Source organism: Paramisgurnus dabryanus, chromosome 22, assembly GCF_030506205.2.
Source record: "Paramisgurnus dabryanus chromosome 22, PD_genome_1.1, whole genome shotgun sequence".
Classification (NCBI taxonomy): domain Eukaryota; kingdom Metazoa; phylum Chordata; class Actinopteri; order Cypriniformes; family Cobitidae; genus Paramisgurnus; species Paramisgurnus dabryanus.
The window spans coordinates 26469283-26496572 of NC_133358.1; the positions used below are offsets into that span (position 1 = coordinate 26469283).

General features: G+C 36.5%; 2 protein-coding genes across 5 annotated transcripts; one reads left to right on the top strand and one right to left on the bottom strand.

Annotated features, from left to right (window-relative positions):
• Nucleotides 1-1760: 1760 nt before the first annotated feature.
• Nucleotides 1761-16652, bottom strand: abcd3a (ATP-binding cassette, sub-family D (ALD), member 3a). 3 transcript variants are annotated; one of them, XM_065258523.2, is made up of 23 exons: nucleotides 16459-16652; nucleotides 15653-15686; nucleotides 15312-15413; nucleotides 15042-15130; nucleotides 14844-14913; nucleotides 13597-13694; nucleotides 13391-13514; nucleotides 13250-13306; nucleotides 13029-13171; nucleotides 12856-12925; nucleotides 12693-12762; nucleotides 12307-12404; nucleotides 12127-12218; nucleotides 11838-11929; nucleotides 10917-10983; nucleotides 8230-8293; nucleotides 7958-8035; nucleotides 7765-7830; nucleotides 7584-7673; nucleotides 7355-7474; nucleotides 4650-4754; nucleotides 2963-3019; nucleotides 1761-2499 (listed from the first exon to the last, which is right to left on the bottom strand). In XM_065258523.2, the coding sequence occupies exons 1-23, from the start codon at nucleotides 16566-16568 to the stop codon at nucleotides 2422-2424; spliced, it is 1974 nt and encodes a 657-aa protein (XP_065114595.1). In that variant the 5' UTR covers nucleotides 16569-16652; the 3' UTR covers nucleotides 1761-2421. The 3 variants fall into 3 exon arrangements, with proteins under 3 accessions (XP_065114595.1, XP_065114596.1, XP_065114594.1); XM_065258524.2 differs by lacking the exon at nucleotides 14844-14913 and adding an exon at nucleotides 14427-14496 and having other exon boundaries at nucleotides 15312-15410; nucleotides 16459-16651; XM_065258522.2 differs by lacking the exon at nucleotides 14844-14913 and adding an exon at nucleotides 14427-14496 and having other exon boundaries at nucleotides 16459-16651.
• Nucleotides 16653-17849: 1197 nt separating this feature from the next.
• Nucleotides 17850-21334, top strand: fam168b (family with sequence similarity 168 member B). 2 transcript variants are annotated; one of them, XM_065258528.1, is made up of 7 exons: nucleotides 17850-17989; nucleotides 18764-18852; nucleotides 19030-19113; nucleotides 19216-19358; nucleotides 19433-19610; nucleotides 19765-19888; nucleotides 20196-21334. In XM_065258528.1, exons 2-6 carry the CDS (start codon nucleotides 18783-18785, stop codon nucleotides 19872-19874), a joined length of 585 nt encoding a protein of 194 aa, XP_065114600.1. In that variant the 5' UTR covers nucleotides 17850-17989; nucleotides 18764-18782; the 3' UTR covers nucleotides 19875-19888; nucleotides 20196-21334. The 2 variants fall into 2 exon arrangements, with proteins under 2 accessions (XP_065114600.1, XP_065114601.1); XM_065258529.1 differs by having other exon boundaries at nucleotides 19436-19610.
• Nucleotides 21335-27290: the final 5956 nt, after the last annotated feature.

The following is a 27290-nucleotide window of genomic DNA, read 5'->3' on the forward strand; positions in this document are numbered from 1 at the left end:
AATCTTTGAACAAAAACTATCTCTCTTTACTTCCGGTCACGGGGCAGGTGGGCGGGGCCCACAAAAAGATCGCAGCGATTAGCAAATAGCAACATGACTCAACTTTCAACGATCCAATAAATCCTCAAAGTACGAATTCATGTCCAACCCTATTATTTTTATTTATTTATTTATTTCAGAAGCCGCTTCACTCACGTCACAACGGGAAATTAAGACAATCGCTACTTCCGTTTCATGTGACTTTAGTTAGTCATTTAAAAAAAAAAATCGTTTGTAAACACATTATAAATGTATTGCTTAAACACGTTACAAAGCCTGTGAACTACGTTAAACCTGTGAACTACGTTTCTGTTTAGGTGTATTTGGGCAGAGCTAAAACGGTGGCATGGCATCAAGCATGGCCCCGCCCCTAAGTGGGCGTGGTTTCAGCGCCGACAATTAAAGGGATAGTTCACTTTAAAATGAAAATTCTGTCATCATTTACTCATCCTCATGTTGTTGTAAACCTGTATGAATTTCTATTTTCTGATGAACACAAAAGAAGATATTTTGAGAAATGATGGTAAACAGAAAGCAGTAAGTGACCATAGACTTCCATAGTAGGAATAAAAAAATATGCTGGAATTTAATGGGTACCATCAACTGTGTACTTACCATAATTTATCAAAATATTTTCTTCATCATTTATCACAATACTTCAAAAATATTTTTTTGGTGTGTTAACCATAATTTCTCAAAATATCTTCTTTTGTGTTCATCAGAAAAAAATCATACATAACATACAAATCATAAAAAAATCCAACATCAACATGAGGATGAGTAAATGATGACAGAATTTTCATTTTAAAGTGAACTATCCCTTTAGGACAGTTTTTCCAAGATTTTCATAACTTATTTTATGTACTTTTAATTTCATTCAAATTTGGCTGTGTGCTTAAAAGCACATTTTTCTTTGGTGTGTCAAACTGAGAACATATTTAATATCGGACTTTAAAGATATCAAGATTATATTTGTACAATATTATAACATGCTTTACATTATGTAGGATGATTTTATGTAGAAAACTGTCCAAAACAATGGCTTTAGTTAAGTTTGACGTTAGTTTACAGTGGAATCTATCCGGCGGGTTTCTCATAAATCATTAACACGCTGTAAATGCAAGTCAAGGATTTGTTTGCACTGCAAAAAAAAAAAAGATGTACTGAAACAAAGAAAGTACTGTAAACGGGTGTATACACTGTACCACATTACTACATAAATACTTTATTCATTTACCATTGTACATGTCCAGAAAAAACCATGGTATTAACTAAAGCATGGTACTCGTTGTTCCTTTATTTGTAAAAGCGACCTTTAAACCAATAAAAAGGGAGGGTGCAGGTTTGGTACATTGTGTAATAAATGAGACACAGCCACAGTGCATAATTCATTGGTAGCATTTCTTATTTTTTACCAGGAAAAAATGCTTGTTTTGTTTTTGACCAATAACTGATCTTTGGTAGAGATTAAGTGAGTAGAGATACATGAGGAACACAAAGTTATCATGTGGAAGATGAAAGGTCAAAAAGTGTCTAATCTCAATGACCTCTCACTCACATTAGATTGTGTCTAAAGTCTTTTCCGAATCTTTTTGGAGATTTCCTAAAGTAACCCTGGCGTCAAACTTTATAAAGGCACATATCTGTTTGACAAATTCTTCTCTTTTAATCTAACACAATCTTAACCGTTTCTCTAAATACAGAACAGCCACAAACAGAAATCTTAGTACCAATGTCTCCTTATTTTAATGAAAACAGTAAAGTGACATTTGATTTGTATTATGTATGAAGTGTTACAACAGTGACATTTCTAAAGCTCTTACAAACAACAACAGTTCTGCAGAGATACAGTCTTCACGCTTGCCGTACGAGTCCCTCATTTTCAATCACCGCTCGCGCCCGGTCTTCCCAGACGAACAAAAAAGTGCATCATCAAAAAAGCTCGCACACATCCAGACAACACAAACCGTGCTGCGTTGAGCACTAAGGTCACTTAGTAGCTTAATGTATGGAAGTATGGCAAATCTTACTATGTTTTTTTTACCTCTAAGCTCAGTCCAGTGGCATTGATTTGTGTGAGCATATACAGGCAGATTCTTCATCCTTTCATTTATTAAACAATACAGTGCGGTAACACAAGACTTGGTATTTTCTTGGTACGCGCCCACACGCATACTTAACGGATGTCCTGCTTAAATTACAAATTATTTACAATCACAGAGGACAAACCTAGTGTTAGCAAATTTTTTAAACACATTTTTATCCGATAAAAGATAAATTTACGATTGATTAAAAACAAACTCCTAGATTAGGTCGGCTTGCGTCTCTTTATAAGAGGTGAATGGCTAGGACCCTTTACTCGGGCTGTGTGTTGTGGTGTCTCTAAGAGCCAAACTCCACAGTTTCAGAGGTGATGGGTTTGAATTCATAGTTTCCCCTGCCGTCCATATGGAGGTAGTACTGTAGATAAGACACAATTGAACATATAGTGTAAAATTGCAGCATAAACTCACATATTTAATGGTAAAGAAAGACACAATATTTAATTTTCTCCACTAAAACTAAAAGTCGCTTAACAACAGCGATGGTGCAGCTTGATGACGCTGTTAAAAAGCGTGGAATGATGGGAGTTGTAGTCTTTAACTTTACTGTCGATAGAAATCGATTTGCGAGGACTACCAAATCATGTTCATGGATGATGTAATGAAATAAAGTTTTATAACAGTTACATTATAATGTAAGTCCACAGTTTGGCTTAAACGAGTGCTATGCTAGACGCTACAAGAACTACTACTGTAGGTACACATATGTGAAAATATATAACACTGTGCTAGTCATTTTTTATATATTTTAATGCAAAAATCTTACATATTATGCCTTTAATTCAAAACTGATATGAAAGTGGAAGCAGTGCTTATCTTACCTCATGATGTTTCCACAGGGACTTCCTGTGAGAGACCGTGAACAGGGTGATGCCAACCTATCAGAAACACAGACAGGATTGCATCAAAATTATTTGCTAAAATATGAAACTAAAACAATCATGGACAGCAAAAGGTTTAAAGGGGTCATGATATTGGGAATCAAACCTATGAACACGACAATCAGCTAAACAGAATTTCATTTTAGTGGGTCAGAGAGCATATTTCTAAAACATAAAGAAATGACCCCTTTAAATAACATCTTTATCGCAGATATGATCAGTGTTGGGGAAGGTTACTTTTAAAAGTAATGCATTACAATATTAAAGGAATATTCAATTTTCTTAAAAGAAAAATCCAGATAATTTACTCACCACCATGTCATACAAAATGTTGATGTCTTTATTTGTTCAGTCGAGAAGAAATTATGTTTTTTGAGGAAAACATTGCAGGATTTTTCTCATTTTAATGAACTTTAATAGAGCCCAACATTTAATACTTAACTCAACACTTAACAGTTTTTTTCAACGGAGTTTCAAAGGACTCTAAACGATCCCAAACGAGGCATAAGGGTCTTATCTAGCAAAACGATTGTCATTTTGACAATAAAAATAACAAATATACACTTTTAAAGCACAACTTCTCGTTTAAATCCGGTCGTGATGCGCCAACGTGACCCCACGCAATACGTCATGACGTCAAGAGGTCACAGAGGACGAACGTGAAACTCCGCCCCAGTGTTTACAAGTTTGTTGAAAGAGGACCGTTCCGACGTTGTTGTATGTGGAATGATACTAATTAATGTCTTTGTGTCAGTTTATTGTTTAAAATGGTCCGCAAATGTGCGTTTTATATATGTAACACGTGACCTCCCTACGTCACTACGCATTTATGTTAGGTCGCGCTGGACCAGATCTAGACGAGAAGTTGTGCTTTAAAAGTGTATATTTGTTATTTTTATTGTCAAAAATGACAATCGTTTTGCTAGATAAGACCCTTATGCCTTGTTTGGGATTGTTTAGAGTCCTTTGAAACTCCGTTGAAAAAACTGTTAAGTGTTGAGTTAAGTATTAAATGTTGGGCTCTATTAAAGTCCATTAAAATGAGAAAAATCCTGCAATGTTTTCCTCAAAAAACATAATTTCTTCTCAACTGAACAAAGAAAGACATCAACATTTTGGATGACATGGTGGTGAGTAAATTATCTGGATTTTTCTTTTAAGAAAATGGAATATTCCTTTAAGTTACTCCCTAAAAAAGTAACTAATTGCGATACTTAGTTACTTTTCATGGAAAGTAATGCTTACATTACTTTTAAGTTACTTTTGCGTTATTTTTTCTTACTTGGCTGAGGCTTGATCTCTTTCAGGCTTTGCAGGTGTTTTTTATGATTGCAAAAATGTCAAGCCCTGGCCTGCCATCTCCTTTCTGACTTAAACTGTTCCCGCTCAGTTTAATTCAGCACATTATTTTATTTTTAAATTAATAAAACTGAAAAAGTTACTTGCATGACTTTTTTAAAAAGTAACTAAAATATTAATGTGTGTGCATTTATAAAGTAATGCTTTACTTTACTTGTTACTTCAGAAAAGTAATATTATTACGTAATGTGCGTTACTTGTAATGTGTTACCCCCAAAACTGGATATGATAATATGTATTGTTTAGTTGAAATATGATGTTTGAGCACCTTTCTGCAGTGACTGTAAATGTAATCCTCCACGTCAACACTCACGGCGCTGGTGCACTCATCCAGGATGGCAAACTGGGGCTTGTGGTAGAAAAGCCGGGCCATCTATAGAAAACAATGACAGGATATTTTCTATATAACAAAGTTGACTTCATTACTGATTTGTCACAGTTAAAATTTTTAATTATTTAGCAATCCATAGGCTTGGTATGCAGCAACACACAGATCGGTGTGGTGAAAAAAATGGCATAGAGTGCCGCAGGGATGACGTATTTTTGTAGGAAAAACCTACAAAGATTTTTTACTATTTTAACACTTCTGGTTAGTTTTTTTGCGCCTGATGCTGCGTGCACCAGCATTAGTTGTAATGTTTTAGCGCGCAGCATCAGGCGCAAATGGGTAAAATGAGGTTTTAGTTAACCTCCTTAAATAAGATCTTGTTTAAAGGTGGGGTGCATGATCTCTGAAAGCCAATGTTGACATTTGAAATCACTTAAACAAACACACCCCTACCCCAATAGAATCTGGACCTTCTTTTGATAGACCCGCCCGACACATACGCAACTTAGGAAACAATGTCAGTTAGTAGACTTTCCCCTTACTGTTGTTTGGCTCTGTGGCTGAGGGTTAAACTTCTCCTTTTGGTACATGGATCAATGTAAATCATGATGCAAGATGTAGAAACTGTTAATTACTTTCAATTTGTAGTAATTTTGTTCAAAATATCCTTAAGTTAGAGACTGGTGGTCTTGGTATTTAAAGTTGGACCGTTCACAGAAATTTTCCTAGGTCTGGGGGGTGGTGTTTGGTGGTGGGATGGACCCCTATTTATAAGCTGCTGCTTCTTGGGAGTCCATTTTTCACAATACTATTAAACTGTATCTGCTGCATTGAAATGTAGTGTACAATGCAACATGTGTAACTGTATGCAACATGTGTAATTGTGATATTGTGAAAATAAACTTGTGAAACTTGGCTACAAGTGTGTTTTGGTACTCGGCCGACTCCTTTTCCAAAGTGTTTTTCAAAAATCATGCACCCTGCCTTTAATAAAAGTCCAAGATGTTTTATGTATCATTCTACGACATTAAACACACCAGTAATCCCCCACTTGTGACTTTTTAAAGCTTTAAAGTGTCTTTTAAAGGACGGTTGACAACAAGTTACTACATGGGACTTTTCAGGGACTTCTCAAAAACAATTCCCAACAAACATTCATTCATCCACAGAGTATTTCCTTATTAGGGAACTTGTTTTTAAATTTGTTAAATAACGTTAGTAAGAGTTGTCAGAAGCTTGATGGTAATGGCGTTGATCGCTGCATAACGATTAATCGCGACTAATCGTTTGCAGAATAATAGATTTAGTTTACATCATATCATGTGTGTGTGTGATGTGTATAATGATTATATGATTATGTATATAAACACACACACACACACACGCACGCACACTCATGTATAATTTTAAGATTTTTTTTTTATATATTAAGTATGTATATTAATATATCATTCAAATTATGAATATAAAAATGTATATAAAAATGTCTTAAATATTTACATGCGTGTGTATTTATATATACATAATTATTATACACAGTACACACACATATATGATGTAAACAAAATCTTTTATTCTGCAAACGATTAGTCGCGATTATTCTGTATGCAGACCATGGCGTAGTTCACTTCTAGCCTAAGGTTAATTTTAATTTGTAGTAAATGCATTTTTTATAAAAGTTGTGTTCTTCTGTGAAGATTATCTTGTTGGACAAAACATGTAAGTTTCAAACTTTGTTAAACACAGAGCTTATTTTTGCATTAATCCAAAAATACGTCATCCCTGCGGCACTTTATATGTCTGTTTCGTCATAAGATACGCAAGAACCAATGAGATTCATTATTATACCTCTGTATTTGAATTTTCTGCTGTTCCGTATGTTTCCAATGGTAATGACGTATCCATCATTAAATAAGCTCAAAATATTAATAGTTTTCTCTAGGGATGCACCGATACCGATACTGGTATCGGCCTCGATACCACATTTTCTAAAGAACTCGTACTCGTTAAAAGTCCACCGATACCTGGAATCGATACCACGGTCTGAGAAATGTCTATGTTTGAGCGGCGTGTATGGGGTTAATGCCTCTTGTGTTGTCTAAAGAGGCAGAGTTTACAACAAACTGGAAAACTAGTCCTTTGTTTTTTTGTTAAATTATATGACTAAAGCTGTTACCTGTAAATTTAAATCATGTTTTTTTATTAAGTACTCGGTATCGGCAAGTACTGAAATGCAAGTACTCGTACTCGTATTCCAAAAAAGTGGTATCGGTGCATCCCTAGTTTTCTCTAACAAACATAATGTTTACTTCAGAAGACACATACAGTATATTAACCCACTGGAGTCACAAAAATGTTTGGAGCTTCGTCATGTTGACTCCTAGATATGCATTATTATATAATTAATTGTTTGTGTTCAGCTGAATTAAGGAAGTCATATACATCTGGGACAACACGAGGTTGAGTCATTTATGAGAATTTTCATATTTGGGGGAAATAACGCTTTAAGAGTTCCCCACAAGTACAAAACCTTTGTGTGTTTATTATAATTAGTAAGAAACTTAATTAAATGGAAACAGATACTTGCCAACTTACATCCCGTTATTGTAAATTACTGTAAAATGGATAAAACATTTTCAGTTTACCGCCATTCTTTGCTTCTCTCCTCCACTGAGAACATCCATCCAGTCCTGAATAATGTCCCAGGATCCCTCTCGCCCCAGTATGTGTCCTAACTGGACATTATCCAGATATTCCTTCAGCACCTGTTCAGCAGAACAGTTGAGATGTTAAATAGCAAAATAAATAAAAATGTGTCTGATACTCGCAAGATATTGGCTAACATTTAAGATCAGAAAATTTCTGTTTGAGTACCTGATCAGAAATTCCCTTTTTCTTCTGGTCCTCATGGGTGTCTGGGTAGATCACCTGATCCCTCAGGGAGCCAAGAGTCATGTAAGGCCTCTGAATGGAAACAAAATAAGAGAAGTTGTTCAGCTTTTGTAGGTTGTACGTAAGGAGGGATTTTTCTGCAGATATTTGTTTAATGTTTCACCTGAGGGACATAGAAGAGTTTTCCTCTTTCTGGTTTTGTCAAACTTCCACCAAACAGAGGCCACAACTAAAAATAGACAAGTAAAGCACATTTATATATGTAAGACATAGCAGCATGAATGTTATTCACGCTATTTAATGCATCCAAAAGAAAAAGCATGGAGAAAGTGCAAGATGTTATTGAAGGTACGTACCTCCCCAAGGACCCGGAAAAGTGAACTCTTTCCACATCCATTGGGACCACACACCAAAACATTGGCACCGGATTTTACCTGCAGTATGAAGAACATGATCAGGTGAGCAAACAACTTAAAACTGTGTACAAACATTATTCGGTAGCATAATGCAGAATGTATTCAGCTGCACAAAATCTTATCCTTTAAATTATACCAGATTCAACTGAAAGGGATAGTGTTTAATGCCTTATAACATGTTCAAAAGATTTGCAGAAATAACCTTAACGCACCTCAAAACTCAGGTCTCTGATCAAGATATCTCCATTAGGTGTAGCCAGAGGTGTGTGTTCAAACCTGTTGAAATAATCTATAGATAAGTACTAAAAATATAATATTAAAAGATTAGTAAATTTTCTTAAAAAAAAAATCCAGATAATTTACTCACCACCATGTCATCCAAAATGTTGATGTCTTTCTTTGTTCAGTCAAGTTTTTTGAGGAAAATATTCCAGGATTTTTCTCATTTTAATGGACCCCAACACTTATTTGTTTTAAAATTGCAGCTTCAAAAGGACTCTAAACGATCTCAAACAAGGCATAAGGGTCTTATCTGGCGAAACGATTGTCATTTTTGGCAAGAAAATAAAAAAGATGCACTTTTAAACCACAACTTCTCGTCTATCTCCGGTCCTGTGACGCGCCAGCGCGACCTCACATAATTGCGTAATGCCGTGGAAAGTTCACGTGTTACGTAAGGGATAATCCACGGCTAGCCATGCATTAAAGGGTTTTAATGCACGACGTAGAGGCGAAGAACCAGCAGAGGGTGGTTGCCTCTGCGAAGTGCATTAAAACCCTTTAATGCATGGCTAGCCGTGGATTATCCCGCTTATACCTTGGTTATTTGCCAAGTTAACGCTGCAAATAATGTTTACAGTGTAATTTTTTAACAGACGGGTAAAAATGACGGTCATTTTCTTAAGTTAAGGCTCGCACTCCGTCCGCTTTAAATAAAGTAGTGCCATTGTATTGCTTTTATTTAAATGAATTATCACATTTATTTAAATTCATTAGTAAAAGAGGGAGACAGAGAACTGAAAGAGGACCCGAGGGAGAGAGAGAGAGAGAGAGAGAGAGAGAGAGATGCGTGCGCGAGTTACCTGTGGCTGTGTGCGTCTCTTTTTTAAAGTCTATCCCCTCGTTGCTCCGAATGTATTTTGAAAAGTTGACTGACAAATATGAAACCGGACAAAAGCCTATGTAAACCTTTTAAATTAAGTTGTCTTATTTCATTGTGCTTTGGCTTTACTGCATACAGTCTGTTAGAAATAGACATAGGGCCAGGTCTTAAAAAATATCTAGCCTATAGAATACGTTTCTTTGCTGTCGGTAGCCTATGGGCTACTCCGTTCCTGCCACTCTGTTGAATATGCAACAGGTAGGGGAGGAGCTAACGAGATCTTATTTAGCTACCGGAAAGGAAACACTGATCTCAACAACGGTAACTTGAAAAAGTATCTTTAATATTTAAATCAGATAATTATAATAACACATTATAACATTAAACGTAATAATATAAAACATAATACCATGAAACAAAATAATATTTATAAAAACATCCCCAAAATAGCTCATGTAATCTATTCTTACACTGACCTCATTATTTATTCAATTACAACAGCCAATGGCAAGTCTCCAGCAGCAATACGTTTATATTTAGTTTTAGATGTTCTGTTTATATTATGTTTTAGACGTTTTGTATGGTACATAAATAAGATGGTTATACAGTAGGTATACAGTATTGTAGGTTTATTTATCACTTGATCGTTATTCCTTCGGCGCAGCAGTTTAATAATCTAATTTTGGCGGTTCTGTGACATCAGCTCATTCAGGTCCTGTCTGAGTAAAACTCACGTGCAAAAATCTACTTGAGAGGAAAGACTAAAGTTCTTATGACATTTTACTCCTGCGACCCGCCGCGATTAGGTGAGTACATTTTGATATGCTACAGATCATGTTAATATTCTTATTATACACTTTATACACTCTTTGAGTGATCCCTGTATTTAATATGTCTGGGCTAAGCCCCGAATGTCCTTAAAAGCTGGAAACGCCTCTGCTAAAGCATATAGCTAACTTAATGATTCTTTAATTGATTTATTAAAATAATTTATGAATGACAGGCAACACTGACAGTGACAAGGCAATCTTTATTTGAACTAATCATGTCATTTATTTATGTAAAGTGTGAAATAAAACCGGCGCACTTTAAAGAGAGACGCACTTAGTCTCTCTCTCTCTCTCTCGCTCGCTCTGTCTCTCTCGCTCTCTCTGCAATTGTAACTGTGTTACTATGGTTACCAATGTTTATATAAGCGGATTAATTTCTAACTGACTGGAACTGCCTGTGCATTAAACGGTTTTAATGCACACCTTCCAGCCAATCAGAATCGAGTATTTAAACAGACCATGGTATAAATATATGAAACGCACATTTGTGGAGCATTTTAAACAATAAACTGACACAAAGACATATCATTCAACATACAACAACGTCGGTCCTCTTTCTCCACACTTGTAAACACTGAGGCGTAGTTTCGCAAACGTCATCCGTGACGAAGAATTACGTGAAGAATTACGTGAAGTCGCTGAAGTCACATAACCGGAGGAAGATGAGAAGTTGTGGTTTAAAAGCGCATATTTTATGCTAGATAAGACCCTTATGCCTCGTTTGAGATCATTTAGAGTCCTTTAAAACTGCATTAAAACTGTTAAGTGTTGGGGTCCATTAAAGTCCATTAAAATTAGAAAAATCCTGAAATGTTTTCCTCAAAAAACATAATTTCTTCTTGACTGAACAAAGAAAGACATCAACATTTTGGATGACATGGTGGTGAGTAAATTATCTAGATTTTTTTAAGAAAATGAACTAATCCTTTAATATATACACATATATACATTAAAGCATTGCTCTTACTTGATGATGTTGTCCATATTGATAATTCTTCCACTACCAGGGACCAATGTGAGCTTTTCTGTAATGTCTGGTAATGAAAACATAACCCATTGAAGAAATGTCAACTTTAAATCTCTCTGAAGTCCACTTTTACAAGGTATTTGGACATAAATGTGTCGGCAGTGTGTGAACACAACAATTACATTTTTTTTAATCCTCATTAAACCAAAAGCAGTCTCATTAGATGCTGTTTTTATTCTCTTCTCTTGTTAATGTGACATCACACAAACAAAGCCACAACCACGGTTCCCAAAAGCTTTTCTAAATGTGTATGTTAGCACATTGTGGCACTAATGCAGCTAAAAATACTATGGCCTCAGTCTGAATACACACGAATCAGACCTATTTTTAACCAAAAGCACTCATTGCCTGTTATATTAGATCTTGTAAAAATTGTCATAATATGTGCCCTTTAATGCTGCGTTCAGACCAGCCGCAGTAGAGGTGTCGAGGGCGAGTGATTTCAATGTTGAGTCAATGTAAAGATGCGTTGACACGCATCTGGAGGTTTCACGGCGCGAATGAGGTCAGTAAGCACGGTATATGCGATTTCGCCTCATTTGCGCGTCTAGTTCGCGTTAATGGCACGAATTAAGCTTTGCCGCGGGAAATGCGCGAGTGGAAAAATTTGAACTTAGGCGGAAAAAACAAGCTGCGTTAACGAGCTTAGTGACGTGATTACAGGAAGTGGGTGAAGTCGCAGAAGCCCCTCCCACGACGCAAATTTCCGCGTGAATGTCTCGATGACAAAAATTTTCACGTGCATTTTTCACGTGTGAAAAAAGCGAGTAAACTCAAAATGTTCAAGCGTCAAACTAGACGCGATTTTGACGCCTCAAACGCGACTGGTGCGAACCCACAGTAAGAGTCTTCGAAACTCACCTTTCTCTGTCTGGGACACCATGGTGCGCTCATACTTCCCAGAATTCAGCTCTTTTAAGACCCTCATAAGCTCAGTGATACGAGCAGTAAATCTGAGGAAGAAGACAAGAAGACCGTAATCTTAACGTTTAAACAAAAACGTCGATATTACCTACACAGCACAACGCAAGCATAATAGTTATGGCTGCTAATAAAATGCCATAGGATCAAATTCTCATGGTTTCAATGTTACAAAGTCAATGCATGTATCCATAAAACATAAAGTGCAGTGTATTAAGGGAGGAGTTACCCTGAAAGGCGCGTCATTTCTCTGCCTGCGAGGACGATTCTACCCAACGCCTGCGACATGCGCAGCAGCATGCGACCGCTCTGGTAGTAGTCCTGCAGAATAAAACACATTATTACATTTACGACATCAATACTTTGTGAATACCGTAGCCATAAACTATAAAAACTTAGTAAGTTGTACCTCTAGCAGTTCAGCGTGAGAGCTGTTCAAGTGCCGAGGATGAGACAAATTGAGGAAAGGGCGACTCACAACCAAATATCCAACAACTGTTGCAAAATCTAAAACGAAAAGGAAAAATATATTAAACTATAAATTTCAATGTATGTGCAAATAACAGATGTGACCCCGTCTGTGAAATCCAGGTTAAGATTTAATCTTTGACATGACCTTACTCAGTCAATATTAGTTTTAAACATTTCAACGTTTTCACAGAATGTTTTTGTTACATGTAAGCAAGGTCACACATTTTTTAACTGACTTCTTGGCTAATCGTTCTTAAGGAAGACCTTAATATTATAAAGTTAAATTTAGTTACATTTTGTCAAGTATTTAAATTTTCTTCTTACACTTGGCAATGATGCTGTCCACCATACCCATAGAGAAACGGAAAAATATGAAACTGTGCAGATGATCGACCTGCAAAGACACTCACAACCTTAATGTCAAGTGTAATGGCATACGTGCAATGCAAATAAAAAACAACAGCAGGCATTGTATACATTAACGCACCAACTTCTTGAAGGTTGAGTGAATTGTTTGCTTTTCCCTGACGTTTCCATTGTAAAAAGCAATCTCTTCACTGAAATAAAACAAAAAAGGAAATTTTACCATCTAATAAGCACAGGAAATTGTTTTGTTTTTTTAGCAAGACTAGCGGTAAACCTACAGTTAAGAAAGTTCACCTGTTTGTTATAAGGCGAGAGTTGACGTAACGATATTCTCCCTCATACTTCTGTTCCGTTACCGTCATCTTACCGATTGGCCGTCTCAGACGTGTCAGGAAAAGGCCGGAGATGAGCAGATAGGTCATCATTGTTGCAGGACCCTGTGCAAGGATGCCAAAATGTCCTCAAACTATCCAATAGCATTCATGCAGGAAAGCAGTATAAAATATATGTCTCACCTGAGCTCCAATTGCTGTTGTCAGCTTGAAAATGTACAAGCCGATATCTAGCAAGGGCTGAAAGGGACGAGAAAGACATTGGGATGCTTTGCAACTAAAGTAAAATATCACATGTTATGGTGAAAGTAAAATGTAGTTTACCTTGCTGAGATTGGAGTAAAGATCCACTACGCTGTTACAGAACCTTTCCACATCCTGTGTCAGCAGCTGATCTGCGTTTGCAATGCGGTTATCCAAGTTTCCCATTTTGTAGTACGTGTATCCCCTAAAGTCAAATACAATGAGATTTGGGCTACAGCACACCTCTTGTCAGTTTAAAGAAGGTTGCAGAAGGTAAGTGGTCTTACTTGAGGTACTCGTCGTAGAGATGTTTGGTTAGTCTCACACGAAAGCACAGCTTTAGTTCATTCAGGCCCAACTTTAGGAAGTTGTTCACCAGGGCGATCTGAAAGATGGAGATTGAGTCTATACAATTGAATAACCAGATTTAAAAAAAATTTCATGAAAAAAATAAGAATGATGTCATCATTTATTTATCCTCAAGTTGTTCCAAACCTGTACAAATTCCTTTGTTCTGCTGAACACAATTTTTTTTTCTTTTTTTTTTTGCCTTAATAATGTTTTTATGACACAGAAATGATGTAAATGCTGATGTTAGCAAGTAGGGATGCATAACGATTAATCGCAATTAATCTATAGCAAAATAAAAGTTTTTGTTTACATCATACATGTGTGTGAACTCTGTATAATAATTATGTATATTTAAATATGTACACATGCATGTATAATTTTAACAAAAAATATATATTTATATATTAAGTATTTATATTTATATATACTATAAATTATACATAAATATACAAATGTATAAACAAATGTAAACATTTAAATATAAACATGCATGTGTGTGCATTTATCTATACAAAGTTATTATACACAGTATGATGTAAACAAAAACTTTTATTCTGCTATAAATTAATCACGATTAATCGTTATGCATCCCTTTTAGTAAGCTTAATATGATTGGTCAAAAAGCAGTTTTGGGGTTAGATAAATAAATTAGACAGTTTTCTCAGAACCCCTCTGACTATCAACAAATACTACAGATACAAGAGGACAAGAATCTGATGTTTCAAAACGATCTATGACCTTGCTTAAATAAAAAGCGTAAACTTACAATTGGCATGGCTGTGATAAAGTTGAGCAAGTACTTCTTGAAACCTTTTGTGGATCGACCGATAATAGCACTGCAAACCACAACATGCACACAAACACAAGCAAATGTGGTCATACAATTCATACAGAAGTCAATCAACGCATGCCCTGCCATCATGTTCTTCATTTGCACGATAAACAAGTATGCAAATCTAACGTCAACAAAGAAAGCACACATTCACGGCTATACAGTTACAAAACACAAATGCGAATTTAAATAACGCACCAGAGGAGATCTGAGAGGTAAACACAATGGATTGTCAAGTTTGATTGACAACACATAGGTTATGATGCGCACGGCATCACCACTATGACTGGGCTTAGACACTGGAGTATTATTAGTGAATGCATATTTTCACAACACGTAAAGATAAATTACCCCAGGTATGACAGTCAAGTAGGAATAAAAGTGCCTCTTGAATAGTTTGATATCTCTGCTAATGATTCCACTGCCGAAGATTTAAAAGACACAGTGAAAGCACATTCGATAATTATTAAACTTCCTGCCGGGAATTTTGTACAAAGTTGGCATATTATGCAAAATTAGAAATGCAAGATTTGTTGTCTCAATCCGAACCTTTCGATCATAGTTCCGTTTTGAATCATCCAGACATCGCAGTAAGTCCTGGTCACAAGCATCACAGCGATCAAAAGCAGGTACCATGTCTGTGGCATACAAATTAATAAACAAAAATCAGGTGTTGTGGCTTCTTGTCCAGGGCTCCTAGCCCTGAGGGGATGAGAATCCCAAAAATGTCTCTCAACAGGAAATTTGTCACACAAAGAAAACAAACTGGACGTACAAGCCGTTACATGTGGCATTTAAAAGACAGTTTAGAGTTCTCACCTCCTTACTGAAAAGTCTCGGCACCATGATCTTGATAATTCGACAGATCCGGATGAAGAAAAGCTTGTCCACAGCTGCTCTCTCTTTCTTGGCATCTTTCTGCTTGTTTTAAAATAGTACAAGTGTTAAAATCGTTTACGTTTTGCCATTTTCATGCATTCAACTCACTATCCATATTAACTGTGTGTTGTAACAGTCAATACAGTACAGACATAATTTCTTATTTTCTCTATTGCTGTGCCACATGCAAAGCAAAACAATTTCGTGATGACTTTCATAAAAATCTTAAGGAATAAATCTATGCTGTGTCAAATAGATATCAATGAATAAAAAAGTCTTACCTCGCCGTTTAGATTCTCTGAAGATCCCCCTTTCCTATTGTAAATAAAAAAATACAAATAAACAATGGCAGCTGATTATGTCCAGTAATATAATATTAAATGTTGTCATCATGTGTGTGTTACCTGGGTTCAAACCCATGACATTTGCATTGCTAATGTATTGCTCTATCAATAACGGAATACAGAAACATAAACACTCATAAGGACAATATTTAATGAATATTGCGCAATCATAAATATCGCAGCATTTTTCAGCCTCACTTACGCTTGACATATCAGAGGGTACAAGGTGCAAGCATGATTCATTGACTTAAATTTGATCTGAATTCAGATCAGTTTAAACTACTGTAGGCTCTGTTACATTGTTACATTTGCCCACCCAACAATTATCCTTTATGAATGAGTCTATTGTTTAACTGTGAGACAGCAATGAGCTTTGCAAAGTGACATTCATCCATGATTTTTCTCAATAAATATGCACTATTCTTTACTGTACTATTTACAAAATTTACTCTAAGATTGCGATACATGATGTGTTCCAAATCCTAGTAAGGTATCTACCTAGACAGCATTACAGGGCACCATTTGAATTTAACTTTGAGCGTCACTGCAGCGTCGGAAGCTAATGGTTTTGTATTTTAACTTCCTCAAGTTATGCTGTCGAGGTAGACAGCTCACAATGATTTGAGACACAGCCATTATGTTGAGTTATTCTGCTAAAACTTATACTAGGGTCAATGTGACACAGAACACAGTCTTGATTAGATATCATGCGTTAAATCAACTACGGCTGCGCGTTCACGTACCTGTTCAACCTGGAGGTCTTTCGTCTTTGCTTTAGGAGGTATAAAACGAGTAGGACACCGCCAGCTACAGCGGAGTTCTTCGCTGTCAAGTACTTACTGACGGCCGCCATGTTTCCTACTGTACGATGGACGGCCCGGAGCGTGAGCAGCGCATAGATGCCCGGAAGAGAAAGAGCGAGGAAAGCACTCTACCGGCTACCGTACTCATGACTTGGATTCGACATCATGCAGCGCTACACAGATTTATCGTCAAAATACCGCGAGAGAGATTCGCGAACATAGCGATTGAATCGCTCTCGCGATACTTTGCGCAGCGTTAAGTCGAAAACCCTATGATCTCATCATCGCACCATCCTCGTGAACCTGTTCAGGCTTTATTAACCCTTTACATTGTGCACACCAACATACACGTTTTTAAAATCTAACTCAAGCCTTTAATATCCATCAGAAATTATGAGTGCTAATGATATTAATAAACTACTAGATAAACTTTATTTAACTTTATATAAAAACATACATAAACATTGTTCAACAATATTTAAGGGTCCCCCACTTAAAATTACTACACATATGTAGATGGTAAAACTATAAAAAGATGTATTTTTTTAAATAAACGAACACTCTAATAACTTAAAATTATTTTAAGTCATCTTGAGGCCCCCTTGGTAGTTTTTTAAGGCCCCCTAGTGACCCCTGGTTGAGAAACACTGATATAACAGAGTTTACTAATTCGGCATACATTTTAATCTTACATTGAATCATACAAAATAAAGTTTTATATTCTACAGATTAACCTTTTCACTGCATGGGGATTTTTTATACATTGTTGTCCATCGAGTAAGTCATAAAAATATTTTACATCTGTACAGCCTAAAGGAAGGATGAAAAGAAATCGCCTTAGCTTTATTTATATGAAATTTCCCAGTGGGAATTTATAACATGAAATTAAAATACTTTCACCAACAGGCTTTTAATTTCTACAGCGCAGAATGCTGCGGTGTTTTCTGTTCTTGTTATTTCCTAATAAAATTGCAGTAAACATTAACATTTTTATATGTGCTATATTTTTATTGTTACTTGTTAACTTGTTGTAATGATAACACTGAAAAGTCCTAATACTTATTTTTGTTGTATAATTACAATGATGAACTATTGTTTGACGTCACATTACAGGTTTGCCACCCCTCAAATTCCACCATTCTATTCTATTCTATTCTATTCTATTCTATTCTATTCTATTCTATTCTATTCTATTCTATATAAACGTTTAATGTTGCTTGAATAAAGTAAAAAAATAAAAATTAAATGGCAAACTTCGACGAGCGCCCACTGCCGTCTAGTGTAAACACGCGCTTCTGTCTCTTGTCAATGGCGGAAGTGACGCACGGCGCTGCCGTGACTCTACGTGCGTAGCGTCCGCAGCCGAGCAGACGCAAAAGCGCGAGACATCATCATCATCAGACAACAGCAATATTCTGGATTAATTCAGCCGCACAGAAGAGACGCAGTCCGCAAAAAACCATAAGTGATCGTACGTACCCGTAGTCACTGCACGATTTTGATGCTCCCTTTATCTGACCACCAGATGTGAATGTTTTCAGGGAAAGATAGGAGATGGATGGAGAAGTGGGACATGCAGTGAATCGGGATAAAGTGGGGATGCGAGATGCTGCTCTCGGCCTGTAACATCGCGCCGCTGCGGCGCATCCTTCGTGCCCAATGTCACGTTTATAACATTCGTGTGTTTGTGCATCAAAACTTGATCGCCTGCTGTGCTGTTGTTAAAATGTCTCCTTTTATACATGCATGTAAAATATTAATCGGTGAACCCGTAGAGTCAGTTTACAATCGAGACTTCATGCTAAAAGCCATGCGTATGTTTCAGAGGTCAAAGCATTGCATGCGTTTTTCGTACAGAAAATATCCATCGATGCATCAGCTGTATATTTTTACAACTCATAACTCAGATGGACTCGAGCAGAAACACGTATTTATTTATAATTATTTTGTTTATTTTATTATTTTTAGTATGTTTAAAAACACGAAGAACACTGTTCAGATATGTTACTGAATTAATGTAATGCATAACAAATATATTATAAAAGTGATTGGCAGACATCAAATATGATTGACAGGTGTAGTAGTAGATGGCTTTTAAGTTTGTATTCTCCCATTTTAAGGATTGTTACTTCAAAGAGACTTCACATGAACTATAGTACTAGTTAGTAATAAATGGTTTAAACTAAACAGTAAGTCTACTTACTGTGATACTGCAATTTATCTTATGCATCTTTCCTTCCTAAAGGTGCTGCCAGATCGACATTATGAACCCTGTTTATAGCCCTGCGTCATCAGGGGTTCCTTATACCAACCATAAAGGAATAGGATACCCAGGTAACTAGAGGAACAGCTCTGTCTCATTGCCATGCAATTGACAGGAAGTATTGCCTCTTGACGCCTATGATTAGATTTCATTACATTTGAAGTATTGTCTTAGTTATTATTCATTGCTGTGATTTTTGTTGTTCCTCGATTAATTTTTTTGTTGTTGTTCCCTTTCTACCCCTGCAGCAGGGTTCCCTGTCGGTTATGCGGCGGCAGCTCCAGCATACTCTCCCAGTATGTACCCTGGTGCTAACCCAGCCTTTCCCACAGGTATGGGAGAACCAAACTCTCAATTTTACTTTATTTTGGATGCTTTGTGTCTGTGGTCTTTTCTTGTCTTCAAGCCAAAGAATGTCATTTTCATCCCTACAGGTTATGCTCCCGGGACCCCTTTTAAAATGTCTTGCTCCCCAACAACCGGTGCTGTACCCCCCTATTCCACATCACCCAACCCCTACCCTGCTGCCGTCTACCCGGTGAGAAGTCCCTACCCCCAACAGAACCCCTATGCACAGGTAAGGTCATCAAATTGAGCCCAAGTAGTAATGTTTGTCTGCTTCGAAGTTATAAAACGTTGTTCTTTTCACAGCAGCAAGGCACTTACTACACACAGCCCCTTTACGCCGCCCCGCCCCATGTCATTCATCACACGACAGTGGTCCAGCCCAATGGCATGCCGGCAGCCATGTATGCTCCTCCCATTCCTCCTCCCCGCCCGAATGGAGTCATGGGAATGGTTGGAGGCACCACCATGGCAATGTCAGCTGGTGAGTCATCATGTGGTTGTAAATGAAAACTATTTCTGTTGGATACAATTAATATGTCAAACATCAAGGACATTAAAACTCATTATTTATTATAAAAATGCCTTATTGATGTAAAAAGGCAGAGGAGACATGTTTTTGTGGGTTTTCTCTACAGGAACATTATTAACTACTCACTCTCCGACCCCAGTCGCGCCCCACCCATCAATGCCTACATACCGCCCACCTGCCACACCCACCTACAGTTACGTGCCCCCGCAGTGGTGAACACGACAGAAACTGTAAGTGCAAAGTCATTGGGTTTTCTACATTGGCCCCAAAAAGTATTTGGACTGTATAGATAAAGAGCGTCAAAATGTCTTAATTTTGGACTTTTACGAACACTATTATTATAATAATGCAAATTTGTATTCCATTACCATACATTTTATAAGCGTGTGTGTTATCAGGGTTCGAACTTACCCTTTTATGTGTTATTAACACAACGCTCCACCAAATGAGCCAAATTGGGCCATTGTAAATAATAGACTGAGAAAAACAAAAATTTATTTTATCATAACGTGAAATAATTGTCTCTCTTGTCTTCAGGTCAAAAGATGGTAGATATGCATTCACACTGTCCAGTATTTTTAAAATCGGAGCTGACACTGTTATCAGCACTGTTGCTCTTCCTTCCAAACATAATGTGAATCCGACTCCAGCTGGCAGATGAAAGGAAACGTTGGAACGGGAAAGAAAACCATCCCAATCCAGCTCCGTTACTTCGCATTCGTCACTCATTCTACGACATATCTCACGGCCGAAGACCAGACAAGCTCTTCATTTTTGTTGTGTGGACTGTCTTGCAGTTTTTAGCTAACTCTTTAATTGGTGAAACTGGAAGGGAGTTGGAATTAGTTTTTACTTATTGAATGCATGTACAGTATATATTTAAAAGAAACGAACAATAAACAAAAGCGCTAGCTAACTCTACAAGCTATGACAGATGCAGTATCATCAGCAAAAGGGATAGGGGGAAACAATTGTATATTAAATGCAATGTCTTAATTGTTATTTCATACAAAATATTAATAACGTTAGCATTTAAAAGTTTCTTCTCGTTTAGTTTTCCTGGTTTTACTTTTGGGTATCTGCAGTTACAGGCATGGTTTGACTTCCCTGGGTAACACTGTTTGTTGCTCATGGGAACGGGGCTTTTAAGAGTTTGTGCCTCTGCTTCCAACGGCTGTTTTTATTTGATTGGTTTTATCATTCGACATGCTCTCGCTGCAGTTAATCGTTGCACTACTTGCCTGTGTGTGTACATAAATTGGTTGGTTGAGCTGTATTGGTGCTGAGAGCATGCTTTACTCATTTGTGTGCCTCTGGTTTGGTTTTCTTAATATTTTAAAAGCCTGACCGAAAGATTGACAATGGAATCATTGCTAAATTTAAAATGGTGAATTGCTTATGTGTTTGGTTAATTAAAAAGAGAACTCGATTAAGTTTATTCGATAACACTACTGGTAACCTTTGAGAAGGTGAATTTGAGTTATTTAGTTATTATGAACCCAAATCTCTACATTGCTTGTTACCTCAAGATTACACCTTGACTGACTGAATTTCATTGTCTTTTTATTTTATGCATTGCCTTTGTCACTTCGGTTAAAGAATGTTTTGTAATGTTTAATGTGTTTTTGTTTTGTATTTTCGAGAAAGACCAAAAAATAAATACAATAATAAACTGGGGTTTCTCTGTTTTATTTTTTTATTTTTGGTGAAACATAGTGCAAAAAGTTCAGAATTCACTAACTCATTGTAAAATGGGAATGTAACTATAGGAATTGTGTTGATAAAAACAAAAATTTCAAGCATTCATTCAAAGCAGCCTATCTTTTCTTGGCATATTCAAAAATATACTCTTGACATTTGTATCAGCATCATAAATGTACGATTTAGTATTTGTATTTTAATAATAATATAATAACTTATTTAATCATAAGGCTATTTGCCAATGTTAAAAAAATTATTTTGATTTTTAAATATTTCTCTCAAACCTTGCATAATCTGTTAAATTTGTGCTGTTTTGTACATGTTATTGTTGCAAAATAACAATGTGTAAATTCTCTTCTATTACGTGTTTATTATTTTAACCAGTAGATGTCGTCATTTATCCAGACTCGATCATCAGGGTAAAAAACGCTATTTCAAGTTAAACAACATGTTTATAAATAGCAATATTATGATATTTTAGTATTTCGGAACTTGTCTAATGCAGCGTATGCAGTGTACTAACTTTATCATATTACGCGCGAGTCTGTAGACTTTTAAATATTTAAACTGTACTGACTGACGTGACCGTTACAAATCCAACCGCTCTACGTCTGCGTACCTGTTTGCTCGAGAACTAAATTACGTAGTTTTTACGTCTTTCCCTTTATCAAGAAGGTAAGAACAACCATTATTGCGTAAAGTCAACGGAATAGTGCTTTTTGTGAGTAAATTAAGTGAGTTTGACATCTTTCTTATGTCATACATATAGATTAGGGGTTTTCCCCACATGACTAAAATAATCTAATCCAAAATAACACGTACAGTACTTAAGATAGAAGTGGCTTAAAGTTTTTTTTTTACCAATGTTAAGCAAAGTTTAACAATGAAAGGTTAAGGTTTAAGGATTAGTCAGATGAAAAGCGAGCTTATTAATAATTTATGTTCACTTACTGAATCGAAATTATCCTATTTAAACTGGCTGCAAGTTATTTACTTTAGCAATCTTTTCAAAACCCAAAGAAAATTTTAGGGGCAGTTTCCCGGACAGGGATTAGACTAGACTAGTCCTAGACTAAAATGAATGTAAAAGCTGTCCAAACTGAAAATTACTTGCACTGACATATCTTAAAATACATCAGTGCCCTTTGTTTTGCTTCAAAATGCAAACAAGTAATGTTTTTAGTAAGGCATGTTTGTTAAAACTAGTTATATTTTCAAATTAAACAAAAGCCTAGTCCAGGGTTAAGCTAACCCCTGATTGGGAAACCCGCCCCATTGTGTAGTAATTTGGCAGTAAAAGTCATCTACCTAAAGTCTCATTTGGGCTTTTCACACTGCGCTTGACCCTGGGTTATCTTCGTTCTAAACCCTGCTTTTAACCCTAGGTTAAGGATTGTTTCACACTCGTAAATTTAGAAGTCCCTGAAAATGGTTATAAAACCCTGCTAGCCCTGCTTCTGTGGGGTTAAACCCGCATTGCGGTGCCAAACGCATGCAGTGTGAAACGAAACAGGGTTAGAAAGGTATGACCCAGGGTTCCCACGGGTCCTTGAAATCCTTGAAAGTTTGTAAATCTGGGGGAAATAATTTAAGGCCCTGGGAAGATTTTGAAAATATACATACATAGATAAAGGTCATCGAAAGTGCTTGAATCTATTTTATGCAAGTAGTTTTCTAAAAAAAAATCCATATTATTCCCTGTGTAGTGTAGGATAATATCATAAAATTTCTAGCCTTTTAAGCACACGTGCTAAACTGTTCACTTTAAATGCTTATATCTTCTGTATGTGAATGTTGATTCATACCAAAATGCTTTTTTGCATTGTGTTTGACACATGAAAACATCTCGGGTTACGTATGTAACTGTTGTTCCCTGAGAAGGGAACGAGACACTGCATCTCCCTTGCCATTCTTCCTGCGTCCCTGTACACTGTCTTTGGCAATAATTTAGTTAGCGATATACTTCCTGGCTCCCGTGTCACCCTGTCTTTGTTGTTAAGGCTCAACATTGGTTGAATTTGATACACATTTAGATGCACTTACCCCTGTAAGCATCCCCAAAGTGTCACCAGAGTGACGCAGCGTGAGTTTCCTCGAAAGGGAACTGTAAAAATTTATCTTAAAAGGTAACACGATGTAACCTTGCTCTCACTTGAAATGTGTCCCCATATTTAGTCTTTGAATTTGAGGGTATTAGACCTGGAAAGTCCTTGAAAGGTCCTTGAATTTGAAGTTAACTAAGGTGTGGGAACCCTAAAAACACAGCTGAAGCAGGTCAGGGTTGGAGACTCCTGACCCAGGGTTTAGGAATGTACAGTGTGAAATGTAAGATTATGAATACCCAGGGTTATCTCTTAACCCCTGGATAAGTTTGAACAATGTTAAACCTAAAACAGGTAACCCAGGAATCCATTAACCCTAGGTTTAGAATATCCCGGGGGTTAACTATTTCCAGTGTGAAAAGCCCTCTTGTGACCAACAGCGCTATATATGTAATATTCACATACTTTATCTTATTTATACACAAAGGTAATGTGAGGATGTATTTATGTTTTCAAAACAGTATGGATGCAGGGGATGCGGGCCACCAGGTTTCATCTGGACCATGTGCACAGGTAAAGTTCATAAATGTTAACAAAGAAGATAATGAAGTGGATGATGATTGTGTTGCTAAGTGAGCATTTTTAAGCATTCATAAAGACAGCATTATACTGTATTATAATCAGTATTAAAAATATATCATTCTGTTATGTAAAGCCTATTTTAAGTTATGTTAATGAATACATATCAAAAGATTAACACCATGTTATTTGTAGACACTAATAGGCAACGGCTTCTCAGGACATCCAGCTATGACTATTGGTCGGCTTCCCATTGGTCAGATAATTCAGGTTGAGCAACCCATGTCTTTTATGCAGGTATCTTTCCAATTCTAAAATAAACATTTATACTTTATAACTGTATAAATGCTGTATTAATCTACTGTGATTTGCCTCATTGAGATATTACGACCAAACAAAAAAAAACACAGGTGGCCAAGTTAACAATGGCAATCTCGTGATTCCTATGATTTTGTATTCTCTGCCTCTGGGAGACTAATTTGGGTTTAGACTTGTGTGATCTGGTCGCATGTACAGTAGATAGCAAGTGGGAAAAAGGCATAGGAATAACCGACGTGTGTGATCTAAACCTGACATTATTGTAGAAATTCATCACAAGAGTTTTGCAAGTGTGTGTGCATGTGTCTGGCATCTGTAAAATAGTAAAAATAAGTATTTAAGACACATACAAGAGTCTACTATAGACTAAAGCAGATTCCTTTACAAATGTCAGACGTTGCGAACATGATCCCAGCTATAAGCCATGTCACACTGTGGGTTTAAAAATTAAAATATAGTAAAAATAGTAAAGCTTAATAATCAAAATCTGTTCATTGATTTGTCCTCAGGCACCCTCAGTAGTATGCAAAGATGAAAAATGTGCCGGTCTGGCTGAGTCTCCTTTTGAAAAAAAGCTGCCCAGCAGATGCACCATGTCAAATCTGAATGGCCTTCCAAATGATCGACCTTCAGATTCACCAGAACAAAATTGTAATGCTCTCTATGCATCAGGAGATGGTCTCTATACCACCACTGCAGGCTCCTTCAGTAAGACAGTGTTACCTTACCATATTCTTTACTGTTTCACATTTGGTTTCAAGTTAAAGGTCCAGTGTGTACATTTTAGGAAGCTATTGACAGAAATGCAATATATTATACATAACTACAAAAAATAATCCATATAGTTTTTAAATGTCTTCTAAGGTAAAGCAATAGGTTTTTATAATGAGACATTTATATTTTAAGCTTTATAAACTACGTCCGTATGCATGTTCACAAGACCCAACATTATAAAATCTGCTTCACTTCAAAAGAAAGTGAATAAAATATGGGATAATTAATTTTTATCATGGGGTGAACTATCCCTTTAAGGTTTCAAGTTAAACGTAATAGACAACATTGTTTCTGGCAAACTGAACATATTATGCAAACATGCTTGTTCTCATGTGACATGACATTTATTTTTATTCTTAGTGTCTTATAACCGGAGGGGAAGCGTCCAGTTGATCCCTTGCCAGCAGACATATCAGACAATCACATTGAGTAACAGAGGAAATCACTGTCCTGGTACTCCCATGATGCAGTATGCCACCCACTCCAGTGATGGTATCCTGCCTGACGATAAAATACGGGTGCAAGGTAATGATGTCATTATCTGGGAAATATTTTGGATTGTACTTTTACATTACATTTACATGTGAATTTCCAACTGGGATGAGTAAAGTATCTATCTACATAGTGGGATATCACTTATCCCTTATTGCACAATCATAGGCTAGACGTATTTTATTCAAATGACTTGAGATACAAATACATATACATAAATATATATGTGTCAAATATATACATGGGTGGATTTTACAAAAACATGCCCATGTCACATTTTACCTCAAAATTGTAAAAAAACTGTTATTTTTAACAGTAATGAGAATTATTCATTTTTGCTTTGATAAAGAGATTTTAAAAAAACAAACATTTTGTGGTGAAATATGATCTATTCTTAACAGGTTTTGTGAGATTTTTACATCAGCCAGTCTGTAATAAACTCAGTTAAAATGATTTTTTGTGATTTAGGCTTACTGTTTTCCAAATCATCAACTTTTTGTGTAACCTTGATATTGATCGAGTCAATGGCCATGTCAAATACTGAAATATGAAATTAATGACAATAGCTGGATTTTTTTCAAAATTCTCAAAAAAAATAAAATGCGAATTACGTGCATTTCCATCAACTTGTGCGAGTAAGGCCATGTTTACATTAATACGTTTACGTTTTAAAACGCATTACTTTTGCAACGTTTACACCTTTCATCTAGACTACTACATCGTTTGCTCAAAATAATGACGGTGGTATTGCAACCTAGTAACCAACAGTAAATAAGACTAGGCATGCTTATAGGGGCTTGCACACCGGACGAGAAGCACTGCGACGCAGCGCTGCAGTTCTCGTCCAGTGTGCAACCCCCTTAAAAATGGAGACGGGACTGCATTTAGTTACCACTGGGCAAGTTTTAAATTTACTAGCAGTCCAGCTTTTAACTCTTTCACCGCCAGCGCTTTTAAAAAAAGTTGCCAGCCAGCGCCAGCGTTTCTCATGATTTTCACCAAAGTTTAATGCCTTCCAGAAAATGTTCTTCTTTAAATATATAAACATACAATATACCAAAATGAAAGAACAGACCCTATGCTTTCAAAAAAAAAAAAAAAAGGTTTCATCCTACCTTTAGTGGTTCTTTTGTAATTAGCTTTTGAATATGGGTAGGTTTCTGCAAAAACACCACATTTTGAGCAAAAAGCAGAGATAATTCAATTTTTGTGACAGACTTTTCATAGAGATTCCATTCAGAGCGATCTTTAAAACAGACCCGAACATGCAGCCGCTTGCCATAGGGCAATACTTCCGGGTTTAAAAAGTTGCGGAAGGGTGCCACCTGGTGGATAATAGCGGTATTGCGGAAAGACAGAAAATCTCGTCATTGGCAGGGAAGCGTTTTCTCTTGATTGACGAGATATCTCTCGGCAAAAAGAGTTAATTGCCCAAGTGAATGCTGTGCACAAAAGAAGAAACGGTGACGTTTTAATGCAGGCAATAGCAGCAAGGGCATTACGACAATGTCGAGCCCCATATATGGTAAAGACAACATCAGCTGATACAGCTGGACAATCAGTCACGTGGGTTTAATGTTTGCTACGTCAGAATTTATTTGGCACATGTGTTTCCATCTCCCATTATTAGTCATTTTTTCGCATACATCAAAACCACCTCAAGCAAGCATAAAAACTTTTTTGCGAATTAAGGGATTTTTATTCAAAATTTGGTGTTTCGCATAAA

Bases quoted from the DNA above. Each gene is read 5' to 3' on its own strand.
- abcd3a (XM_065258523.2), bottom strand. From the start codon at position 16,568: ATGGCGGCCGTCAGTAAGTACTTGACAGCGAAGAACTCCGCTGTAGCT. The intron at 12,926-13,028 runs GTGAACTTTCTT...GTTTTATTTCAG, and splicing joins TCTCGCCTTATAACAAACAG to TGAAGAGATTGCTTTTTACA. The intron at 11,930-12,126 runs GTAACTCCTCCC...CTTCTTCCTCAG, and splicing joins GAAATGACGCGCCTTTCAGG to ATTTACTGCTCGTATCACTG.
- fam168b (XM_065258528.1), top strand. From the start codon at position 18,783: ATGAACCCTGTTTATAGCCCTGCGTCATCAGGGGTTCCTTATACCAAC. The intron at 19,359-19,432 runs GTAAGGTCATCA...TTCTTTTCACAG, and splicing joins AACAGAACCCCTATGCACAG to CAGCAAGGCACTTACTACAC. The intron at 19,611-19,764 runs GTGAGTCATCAT...TTTTCTCTACAG, and splicing joins CACCATGGCAATGTCAGCTG to GAACATTATTAACTACTCAC.